At 39.3% G+C, this 12562-nt stretch overlaps 1 protein-coding gene and 1 long non-coding RNA gene across 7 annotated transcripts in view; one reads left to right on the top strand and one right to left on the bottom strand.

Annotated features, from left to right (window-relative positions):
* LOC101165925 (diacylglycerol kinase eta) overlaps positions 1-12562 on the top strand; it is a 95423-nt gene that overhangs the window by 28941 nt on the left and 53920 nt on the right. For 5 of the 6 annotated variants that reach the window (XM_023950501.1, XM_023950499.1, XM_004081627.4 and 2 more), the window contains one exon: positions 9102-9182. In XM_023950501.1, coding sequence (XP_023806269.1) covers positions 9102-9182 — 81 coding nt within the window. Of the gene's footprint in view, positions 1-9101; positions 9183-11400; positions 12330-12562 lie in introns of those variants that run through there. The other variant, XM_020713229.2, reaches the window with a different exon arrangement.
* On the bottom strand, positions 3848-4318 carry LOC111946713. Its single transcript, XR_002872444.1, has 3 exons — positions 4277-4318; positions 4053-4147; positions 3848-3895 (listed from the first exon to the last, which is right to left on the bottom strand). It is a non-coding gene; the product is annotated as an uncharacterized LOC111946713 (long non-coding RNA).

Raw genomic sequence — 12562 nt, 5'->3', positions numbered from 1 at the left:
AGTAGTTAGCTAAAACACAAACCACTTGGGTTCTAATGATTAATCGACTACTATTGTGTGAATGGGTGAATGTGAATGTGTTTGTGACTGTAAAGCAGTTTGGGCCTTCGAGGAAGATAAAAAAAAGCGCTATATTAATATACGCTATTTACAATTTACTTGATGAATTCAATGATATTCCTACGATCCAACCAGATCAATCTGTCTGACGCAAGTTGTGAATTGAATCATATCAAATCGATTAAAAACCATTGTAAAATGGATTAAAATTAAATAAATCGATTGTAATCAATATTGGAAAATACCATTTGGTTTGAGACATGGTATAGGTTTATTTTAGCGTAACGTAAAAACGACCAAGTGTCATCACAGTGAACAACACACGTGAAAGCAGCAAAAAATGATCAAGCCATCATTACAGTCCAATGTGTGGAACACTTTACATTTTGCAAAGGCGTGACCATACCGTGTGGTGGATCCACTGTTCTGGGGCACCACCAGCTTAACCTGTAGGGGGTACTGTTGCTGCGGTGCCCGTTCTCATTGGGCTGCCTGGGGTCCCGCTCTGTGGTGTAATAGCCATGGAGTTGGCCCAAGGCTGCTCTGTGTTGGGCGGGCACTGTGGTAATGACCCCGGCGGTCGGGCTGGGCCTTGGAATGAATGGATCCCCATGATGTTGTTTCCTCACAGCAGTACCAAGCCAGACCTTCTTTTAGCTGCAGTTCTTTGTGTGTTCAGGGTTCTACTGGGGGAACGGGGTGGTTGGAGGGAGGAATCTGGTGAGGGAGGGGTCCCATCTGTGTGATTGTCCTGTGTTTTCTGTTTTTAATCATTTTCAATTTTTATGATTATTTTATTTGCTTTTATGTTAAGCGCTTTGTGTTTTTAACTGAAATGAAAGGCGCTATATAAATAAATAAAGTTTGAGTTTGAGTTTAAAATGTTCTAATAATGTTCTCTTTGGATTATTTTGATGTGGAAAAACAACAGTGGGCTGTTAATTTTGCAAATCGAATAATTATTCAGCCCTAGCACGAATACACACGTGTAGTTCCAGTCCCACATCACACTCTTGTTGATCCATTAAAGATTCATGTTGATGAGAAATGCACTAGCTTTGGTCAGTCCACTTAGTGTCAAAGAAAAATGGTTTGAGGTTAAGTAATTTCTCACAGAGGGAAACACTGGAGAAATGTTTAATTTGGGAGTTTCAGGTCAGGGTTGGGATTAGTTTGGCCAATGTTAGGTTCAAGATAAGTAGCTTGAGACACAGCATGATGCAGAAGCACTTTTAGATGTACACCAAGAACTGCAGACGTTCAGAATGGTAACACAAGTCAAACATGGCGACTGTGCAGATTCATAAGGTAGCCTGTCTTCTGCAATAAATACATTCTAGGGCTGGGGATAATTTGCTTTTCAAGAAGATTTATTTTTGGGAAAACTGGATTTTATTTTTTTTACAGCACCCTGCTCACTTGAGTTTCTGGTTAGCTCACCTATTTCCAGCAATGCGCAAGTGTTAGAATAGCAACCAGCAAAGAGAAACTTGTTCTGCAAGAAAGAACAGTTACTTCCATTGTATGGAACCGGTTACTTCTTTTTTTTCCCGGAATCCGTGTTTTTAGGAGTTTTTCCTTATCGAGAAAGAGCATCTAAGGGCAGGGCTGTCCAGTTAGCTTAGTCAGTTTGGCAATTTAGCAGTTTAGCAATTACCTGTTGTCTTTTATGACTGATTTAATGTTTATGTACAATTGCCAGTATAAAGCCCATTGAGACAACTATTGTTTTAATTTTGGGCTAAACTGTATATATAAAATTAAGTTGTATTGGTTCCATTTTGTGATTTAAGACTTAGCGCAACAAACTGCACACTGCAAAATTAAAGGCTGTTGTTTCCAAAAATGCGACAAATTTGTTTCAGCAACTAAGACAGCTCGACAAACAACTGTCAAATGTGAAAAGTGCTACTCCATGTGAGTGCTCAGGCTAGCAGCAACTCACAAAACCCATCGTTTTACAAGCATTTTTAAAGCTTGTATTTAGTTTCACTTTGAATTCAGGTCAACTCTCAAAGGAGGTGTTAAAATGTCATTCATTTTCTTAACTGCTTTTCCCTTTCGGGGTCATGGGGCCAGAGCCTATCCTGGCCACTTGTGGGCGAAGGCAGGGGACACCCTGGACAGGTCACCAGTCTGTCGCAGGGCAGAATGTCCACAAACACACACCCATTCACTCTCACGGTCAATTTAGAGTTGCCAATAGACCTTTTTCACACTTCCGCATTTTTCGACCGGAAATACGTCAATGACGTGTAAAACAACTTCCTGTTAGCGTAGCAGCAGATATGAAGAATGGCAGAGTCGAAGAGTTGCAGTCTCTGTTGCGTTCCAGGCTGTTCGTCTTCCAACCAAAAACAGCCTTACCTTTCATTTCATTATTTTCCTGTGGATCCAAACCTGAAACCCAAATGGATATAGGCGATCCGAAGAGATGAAGGGCATAGTTTTAATGTAAACACAGGTAGCACCCTCTGCTGCCGGCACTTACTAACTTCGCTCCGGGATTGTGGTGCGGCTGCGTCGTTCGTCGCCTGAAGAGTGGTGTTGCCCCGAGTATTTTCCCTTGGAACAACTTTACTGATCCTTTGAGAAGGGAGTCAGAATATGACAGAACCTCAAACGTCAGGCTATGCAGCTAAGCTGTGAAGATACTAGCGACATGGTGGCTAAGCTAAGACAGTAAAGATGGATCACGACTACGTGACACACCCACCTGCAGGTAAGGTTGTTCATAATGTGTTTGGTTAACGTTAGTCAACTATGTGTACCGTTATTGGATACATGCATTTCTACCTGAACAAATTAATATTTATAATAAAAGATGTTCATGCTCTCACCTATTTTAATTACATGTATTTAATCACTTTTGAGCATTTTGTCATTTTGTAATTTCCTTAACAAAAATAAATGAAATGTATTTGTAATTAAATACTTAACATACTTTTCAAAACATGATTACTGTGTTGTGTTGAAAGGTAGCATTAATATATTAAGACTGATTTTTAATTTCTTTATCTTCACAGGTGCTCTGGATGAGGCTTTGGATTACATCCATGACTTAGAAGCCAAGTTCCTTTGCTGGAGCCAGGAGACGATGTCATGGCGGACAAAAGTTCCTCGTTCAAGACCTCCTAACTGACATTGGATCTAAGATCATCATTCCACCTTTTAAGCTTTCAACTCAATTCAGCAAGGAGGAAACAGAACAAACCGCAGCCATGGCCCGCCTCAGAATTATGGTGGAAAGAGTGATCAGTAGGATAAAGTCCTTTCACATCAGGAACTCTCTGTGCCGCTCACACTGATGGGCAGTGTGAATCAGATCTGGCTTAACCGCCGTGTTTTGGCAAATTATCATGGACTTTTTTGTTTTGAAGAGTGAATTAATGTTTGGTATGTAAATAATGTATAATGTGCAAATAGTATGGAAAAATTTAGTGTTTCCACATATTCTTAAAATCTAATTAAATATAATTGTTATATTCGTAATGTTTTTCTGTTGAAATGTGACTGACTACACAAAAAAATTAGATGAACAAATAAAACAATTTTGGTCAAAATTGTGCCTCGTTTAATTTTTTGGTATGCAAATAACATCAAACATTTACAATAAAAAATAACATTACAGATCAACAGTAAGACAGAAGGCTGAACTGATTGTTAAAGACAAGATAAGTGTAATTTAAGGTATGCATTCATGCATTTGCCACAATATATATCCAAGTTCTCTTTCATTCCATCTCAGAAACCCATCCAACACAACCATGAGAGGTTGGGGCTGCACCTGGCATAATCTGCTTCCAGATGCCATCATATGGATCTGGCTGTGGTCCTACACAAGAGAAACACAACACACAAAAGTTAGACATAAGTGCATAACTACATTTCAATTTAATTCATTATATCTGCTGTAACCATAATTTGGTTAGTCATAAGATTAAAAAAAAAAAAAACTTAACTTGCTCACAAAGCAACAAAAAGTTAATCACCTGTATGCCTTTTACAGTGTGGACCTCTGACCGTCCCTGCCAACTGTTTTGGGTTTTTGCACCACCAGCTCACTAACCGGTTCAGGATGGATTCCCTTATAAGTAAAAGGCAGAAAGCAATTAAAGTCTGTAGTAACTACTTGGGGTGTTTTTATAATAATTTAGAGTTGTTATGGATACACATACGTTCTTAAAAAATAATGACAATATGATCACAAACCCACCTGTGCCATCTTTGCAAGCCACTCGTGCAGGCCAGGGGGGTGGAGCAGCCTGCAGACCCAGCTGTGAATAATGTGCGGTCTGGAACAGGATGGCAACTATGTGATTGCAAAATCCTTTAGCAGCCACACAACTGCAGACGAAAGCTTTCAGGTTGGCACTTTCTGCGTCCAGTGATATCTAGACACAATAAATTATATAGGTTAAAATTAGGACATACTTATGTTGCTACATCAATGTTCAGAATGACATGAAACTATAACTGTCAATAGGGTGACCAGATTTGAGTTTGTAAAAAAGAGGAGTGAAGTGAGTTTGTGAGATATTTCATCGAGAGTAATTGGTGTTCAGAGCTGCATACATGAAGCAAATATAATTACATTTCATCTATGTTCAATGTTATTTTATTATATAAGTATCAAAAGAGAGGACATGTCCAGGAAAAGAGGACTTCTGCTCACCATACTTTCAGAAAAATAATACTAGTAAGTGAAGAAAGTGCCGCAACCGCAGCAAAATGAACACGCATACGGGCAACTTAACATTTCTTATTTACAGCTTCACCAAATTTTTGGGTGTTATGTTAATCTCATGCCTTTTCACTTAAACATACACACAACATATTCACTGCGATGCCTTATATTACAAATTAATAACACCAGGATTTACAGTTGACGTAAACACACAGAGTTACCGGTGATGCGGCTATGGCTAAAGCTAGCTGAAGCTTACCTTGGTAATGGTGGATAAACTCTTCGTGGACGAATTTATATCCCATGTCCAATTTGTTTCCTTTAGTGGACGATTGCATCTTCACACTCTTCATCACATCGGTGCTGGTGAACTTCGGAACACAACTCAGGCTCTTCGAAAACACTCTAGGCTCTGCCATTCCTCCGCCAGCGAAGCACAAACCGGAACTAGGTTTACACGTTGATGACGTACTTCCGGTTTTTGCGAAAAAGGTCTATTAACCTATGAGGAATGTTTTTGGACGGTGGGAGGAAGCCGGAGACGCTGGAGAGAACCCATGCATGCATGGAGAGAACATGCAAACTCCACACAGAAAGGTCCCCCATTGATGTAGTTTTTCACATCCCCCAGCTGGGACTTGAACCAGAGGCCTTCTTGCTGTGAGGCAAGAGCGCTAACCACTGCGCCACCGTGCAGCCTGAAAAGATGAAATAGTTTTATGTTAAATATAGTTTGTCATTTGAAATTTTTGTTTAATTGTTGGATACACAGCTCCTCTCTAAAATCACCAACCACCATTTCCCAAAATCCCTTCATCCATAGCAACTCCCACGTGTAAGGAGCTCAGTGCTCCATGGCCTGAATAAGACGCCAACATCTCCTTTGATAGATGATGATGAGGGCAGAAATGTGACTGTATCTGCTGTAGAACATTTTTCTCATCCGTCACCGTGTTTTTGAATGACTCATGATGCATGAGCTGTAATGTGTTTATTTATATAATTAGGATTTATTGAAAACTCCAATTGCGGAATTATGTTTTTTTGACATTTCTAGAATTTTGATACTGCTTTGCGCTATGCGTAATGGAAACGCAGCCATTTTCTTGAAAGTAAATGCCTATTTAATTTATAACAACTTTCTCTTTTCCTAAAGAAATAGAGATCATCATCGTAAACAAGAAAACATAATCCACTTTCATCTCTTGGCAAGCAAACATAAAAATGGTCTTCAGCAAAGTTTCTCTTAGCATATATTGAGGATTTTGAGTTATTTCTCTTAAATCAATAATATTCCAAACAATTATATAAACTACGGCAGGGTGTTCTTGAACAAGCAGCATGGTGGTCAAGTTGTGGAGTGTTTGCTCTTGAATTAGGAGATTATGGGAGTGAAATCCACAATTGCTCAAAGAATCTTCTAAATAGGACAGACTGTCTCCAGGCTTGACACTCAACATGGAGAAGTTATATTGGGGGGTTAAACCACTAAAATGGTTCCAGACTCTAGTGGCAGCAGCTAACCACACTCCTTAGGGGATAGTTTAAATGAAAAGAACGCATTTCACCACACTCAGTTGTGAGTTTTTGACAATAGTGGGACTCTAACTTCACTCAAAAAAGTTTTATTTGTTCTGAATGAGGAATAGGGCACACTGCCCCGGTCCTCTGATTGTTGTATTTGTTTTGAAACACATTTAGTTCCTAATTTATGAACAAACACAGTCCCTAAGGTCTGCTTGCCACACCCTGGCACGGACTGTATAGTGTCTCGCAGTCTGCTGCTCCAGGCATACCAGCTATCTCCGGGGATGGATCCTTTGGTTGTGAGTGAACAGGTGTCTCTGGTGCAGTGAGAGTTGGTGAAAGGTGGCTTCTGTTCCCCCGCAGGATAGCCCCTTAATGATGAATTATTTCAGAGCATCTGCTGAACCGAGCTGCTGTTCTTCACACCTGTAATCTCTAGGTTGTAGATTTGTTATGTGTCACTCAAGTAAATGCTATACTTTAAAAACATATGTCAGGTTAAATTATGATACATTTTAAGTTGCCACATTTACTAAATTTTTCACACTGTAGGGAAAACCGGATTATAAGGCGCACAGTCAATGAGTGGTTTACATTTGGGCGGCTGTGGTGCAGCGGTAGGGCAGTTGACCCATGATCGTAATATTGCAGGTTCGATTCCCACCTTGCACGCCCATGAGTTGAAGTGTCCTTGGGCAAGACACTGAGCCCCACCTTGCCTCTGGTGGTAGGTTGGCGGCAGTGTTCGGCAGCGGAGCCGCCACCAGTGTGTGAATGTGTGTGTGACTGGGTGAATGGGTCTGTGACTGTAAAGTGCTTTGGGCCTTGTAGGAAAGAAAAGTGCTATATAAGTATACGGCATTTACCATTTACCATTCAGACTTAAGCCAAATACGAGGTGCACGAAGCTACAGGTTTGCACCTGTAGCTCCTGACCTGGTTTGCAACAAGTAAAAAAAAAGAATCAAACTGCTAAAACAATTTTTACTGTGACTACGCTAAGTCCTAATTTTGTTAGCAGCACGTAATTAAACAGCCCAGTCTGTCACTGCTACACATTAGCTGCATTAGCATATTTACTAAAACATCCAACCAAATGTATTTTCAGAGCACTGTGTAGTTCTCAGAATCGCTTTGACATCAGTAAACACAACCAGATTAATCCATATATAGGTAAGGTGCTCCGGATTATAAGGTGTACTGTTGTTTTGTTGTTTTAAAAAAACAACAACAACAAGGCTTTTAAGCGTGCCTTATATTCAATTTTTATGAAGTTTTGTAAATTAGTATTTTGTCATCAAATCTACCTGGGAAAACCCTGATTTATGAATGTAAGGTTTCTTTCTAGGGTTAGCCTGGATAAATTAAAACATCTCTTTTATCTATTTTTTTCTATAAAATAAAATCATTTTTGTAAAGTCATGTATCCTGTTTTCTTCAAAACCTTTGTGCTGAGAGAATCAAAAATGAGCAACACTTTCCTCTTTTTTTGGGAAGCTAAAACCTGACATTTCTTGTTTATGTTATCCTAGAACAGGGGTTGGGAACCTTTTTGGCTGAGTGAGTCATTAACACCACATATTTTTAAATGTAATTTCTTGAGAGCCATACAATATGTATAAAACTAAAAATACAAGTGAATGTGTGCATTTTATGTAATTTCAACACTTTGAAAGTACAATTAGTCTGTGGATTCTTTTTAATAACATTATTATTGTAGCGAACTGAGTTGGACTGGGTGGCTGTTGGGTCGTGTTCTAAGTTCCGGAGTTCATTGAACGCATCAAACAGAGATTCTGGTTGGCCCTCAGCCCGGTCGCTCAGCCGTTGGGGGAGTTTGGACCAATGGGGTTCAGCTATTGGCTCAATAAGGGAAATAGGAGTTGTACAGCGTTGGTTACGGCCTACAGTAACCAGAATAAAGAACCTTAAAAGAGATTAAGTTTCCGTGCCTCAGTGTGGGAAAGGGACGCTACATTATGCTGTTGCTAATAAATGATGAGTATTTCTTAGCATTAATGCGACTTCTGGTGCTGCATGGCGGTTTTGCTGATGGTCTAGTCTGGTTGATAAGTGGTGAGTTTAAGCTTCATGCAGGCGTTGAGACTTCCATCCGTTAAATGTGATCGTAGGTTGGTCTTAATGTTCTTTAGATATGAGAAAGACTGCTCACATGCATACGTGGAGCCAAACATTGCCAGTACAGCAATACTCACACGCTGCAGTGTGTGGTATGTGACGGGCAGCATGTCCTAATCAGAGCGCCGTTTCACCTTGCTGCCTGAGCCCACTACCCCTCTCATTTTCCTTCTCAGAGACAGGAGCGCGCATCTGCAGGGACAGCAATTCACAGGTTTCAGGCTGGTACAAACTCTGTGATATAACAGAGAATAGTTAACTGATGGCGATGCAGATTTTTTTTTTCCAAGCACCGCTACTACTGCACGCCCCCCTGGCATCGCATCGCGCCCGAGAAGGACTGGTCTAATGAAACTTTTTTTTTATAATTAAAGATTTGTCTGCAAGCCAGATGTGGCCATCAAAAGAGCCAGATATGGCTCGTGAGCCATGGGTTCCCGACCCCTGACCTAGAAGCTTGCTCATCAACCCATTGCAGCTGTCAAAGTCTTTCATTTAAAAGTTGATTCATTCCATTGAAGCTCTTTTTTTACTGTAGCTAACATAAGATAAGTTTCACAAGCCTGCCAGATTGTCAGAACCATATTCCACAATAAGCTTAGTTGAGGTGACTTCATATTAAAAGTAATCAAAATGCTAACTTTTCTCTTCTGTCCTTTATCCCTGCTGTTCTGCCCCGTCTGCTCAGTCCCTCATCTTTGACGAGGTTGACCTATCAGATGCCAGTGTTGCAGAGTCAAGCACCAAGAATGTCAACAACAGCTTCACAGTGAGTGCATCTTACAGTCTATATGCTCACAAATACACAGAGATTTGGAAAAACGATTTTAATAGTTTCAGAGCCTGCACTATAATACCTGTGTGCAGTGGAAGGTTACTCATTGGCACAGGCTTCTTTTTTAATTTTAGGTTTGTTTAGTGCTTTTTTGTGTAATTAATGTATATGGTGGCCTTGAAGTGATACTTGTAAAAACGATCAAAACAATTAAAATAGGGGGGAAAAAATTCAACAAAAAAACATTACATTTTGAAATCAAAGCAAAATTCTACAAATCAAAACACAATTTTAAAAATAAATGAAACAAAATTATAATGAAACAGTTCAAAAAACAAAAGTAATTCCCAGAAATCAAAATGAAATGTTAAAAAACAAAACACGATAAGAAACTGGAACTAATTAAATAATGACGTTTAATTTTTTTCAAATGCGCCTTCAATGTCAGAGCATACAATATCTAGTATCACTTCATGCCAAATAACATTTGGTTGAAATGAGGGACAAACATCATCATCCAGTCAGTGATGTACCATATTACTTACTTTTTCCATTTTTATTTTATTGTGTTTCATTTTTTTATATTAATTTTGTTTAATTTTGTTTCCAAAATAGATTTTTGTTGTTGTCTTTTTACAAGAATGAGAAGATCTTCACTATTATAGTATTTTTTTTCTTTTGGATTTTTGACATTTCTAGCTGTAAACTTGTTAAAACCCCTACAAGGGTTATCTGTGTATCTCTTTTTAAAGCCCTTTACAACCCTGCCTCTCAATGTCATTTTAATGAAAGAGCACTTTAAAGAATCAATTACAGACAGGTACATTGAAAAAAGCAAGGGGGGCCACCAAACCAATAAGAAAAGAAACTAAAAAGAATTGAAAGAAAAAAACATTTTGTAGTCATTTAATTTTTTTAATTTCTCTCCTTACAAGCCGTTTTTCCCCCCCTAGTAATTAAAGTGAGAAGAATGGACTTTATAACAAAGCATTGTGCATATTTTGGTTATTTGGATAAAGAGTGAACTTTTTGGATTGGGTGAAATCTGTGCTGTTTTGTTTTATTCGATTTATTATTTGGGGGGAAGAAACAGAAAGAGCAAAAATGTTTTATACAGAACAGTTTTTTTTAGAAACAGAGAAAAACACTGCATTGCCATCCAAACACAATGTTAAGAACAATCTGAAGTAAAATGTTAGTAGGATGATTAGAGATAAACACTAAAAAAACTACTGAAATCAATAGCTAAAATTGGTAAATAAATACATGTAAAATTGACATGGACACTGTCAGTTTTGACATTTTGAGACATCGTTTCTGAACTTGTAACTTCATTCAGTCAAGTAACAAGATTAGTTCTGCGTAACCCTTGTGCTATCCTAGGCATTTTAACATTGGGAGTTGGGTCATCTAGACCCACTAGACAGTGTGCTTCAATGATTCGTGAACCTCACCGGTGTTCATGAATTACATGAAATCTTTCCACCTTTATCCACCTTTGTCATGGTAGGAAGAATACGTCAATGTAAGGGTGGGGTCATCTAAAACAGGACAAGGGTTAAAGACTCTACCTCACTCTAAATTCCAACTAAATTGTAAGAAAACCTATCAAAATAAAGTCCTTTACCAGCAATAACAAATCCAATAATAGCAGAGCAGACGTTTTTTTTTTATTTTTAGGGACCAGCATTTACGTTGATGCTAGAGATGGTAGAAGAGTTCAAAGCAAAACATAAAAACAGAAAGTGAAACAGCTAGCAGTGCTTTATTAAGTAAAGAAAGGCTTTCTGCTCTCTGAGGCACAGACTCCGACAGGGGAAGGATGATTTAACTCAGACTGGCACAGCTGTGAGAGACGGGCTGAGGTACCTTGAAATGAAGAGTGGCTTCATCAGATATTTTCAACTCCAGATTACAAGTGGTCTACAGTATACCTGGTTACCATGGTGATGTGGGAGGTGTCATTCAGTCCACTTGATCTTACAGACCCACTCCGATGAAAACAGTGTTTCTAACATGTTCTTGTGGCATTTTTCTGATGATGGAGGAAAAATATTAATACAATTACGCTCACATTTGCATTTCTGAATATTTCTTGATTCAAATCACGAATCAGGAGCATATATAAAATGCAGTTTGAAAAAGATCTCATTTGTGACATAGGAAATATGCTGGGTGGGTCACAAGCTCCCTGCTTTACAAGACTAGATTTGTGTACATCTTCGTTTTCCACGTCTGTGCTGGAATCTGGCTCAAAACTAAAACAGATCAAAAGATAATTGGAGTGGGTCTGTAAGACTGCTGTAAACTGGAGAATAGGTATCTGACCCAAAATTGACTTTCCTCTGAAAACTCCTGTATCAGAGATGGCACTAATGGTTTTTTGAATCGTCAACTTTGAAAACACCTCCTCTCTAAAAAATTGAACAAACTCTCCCTGCTTGTTTGATTACAGACAGACTGGAAAGGAATTTTTTTTGGACTAAGGCATAAAAATTGGGCAAAGACCTCTCAGCTTTATGCTTTCTCCTCTGTTCTCTGTGGCGATGCAGCTATAAATAGAAAAGAGGAGGAGGAAGGCAGGGGAGCAGAGCTCTGAGGAGAGAATGTGCCATTTTTAGATGCTGTGAAACATTTCAGTAACCTCATGACGGCCTTTAAAAACGTTGAAAGGTGTGTCTGCTCAATGTGTTGTAACAATGATCCATGATATATGTAGCCTTAAGGCTTGCTCTGAAACTGCGTCTTTACCTCAAGGACCTGCATGGAGATTATGTCTGAAATCTGGGGGGGTCCTATTTCTGCTGGAAGGCTAAGGAAAAAAGAGAAAAAATGCCTACAGAAAAAAATCTGCATTTTATGAAGAAAAAAAACAGAGAGGGAAAAAAAAGAGACAGAAATAGCAACAGAAGCAGAGAGATGCTTGCTGAATTATTATTGGCTGCAGAGGATGTGTTTAAAAAAGCAGACCAGTAGAGGAAATCCTGGTGTGATGTCATTTTTCTGCTGACTGCATTTGCACAAGTACTCCTTAAGGGGGCGGGGGTGGGGTGCAGAGGCAGTGAGGAGGACGAGGAGGGAGAGGAAGGACAGGGTCTGAGACATAAATAAAGGACGCAGTGCTTGGCAGGAGGCAGAAAGGTAATGCGCTTCATTTGCACACATGGTGCATGCAGCTTTCCGTGTTGCACGCATGTCAACAAGGGGAAATTACTCCTCTTCACTCTGACACTGCATATTAGAGCTTTGTCGCTTTGCTTGTGGGTCTGCACACCCCCCAATAGGTAGCCTCTGAGCTGTTGGCAGACGCTCAGTTGGGCTAATACAAGCTGGCTGAAAGGAAAATTCTATATGCATATTGCATAGTGTCTTAA

The sequence above is a fragment of the Oryzias latipes genome, chromosome 21 (assembly GCF_002234675.1).
Source record: "Oryzias latipes chromosome 21, ASM223467v1".
In the NCBI taxonomy this organism is placed as follows: domain Eukaryota; kingdom Metazoa; phylum Chordata; class Actinopteri; order Beloniformes; family Adrianichthyidae; genus Oryzias; species Oryzias latipes.
This window is presented reverse-complemented; position numbering and strand designations above follow the sequence as displayed.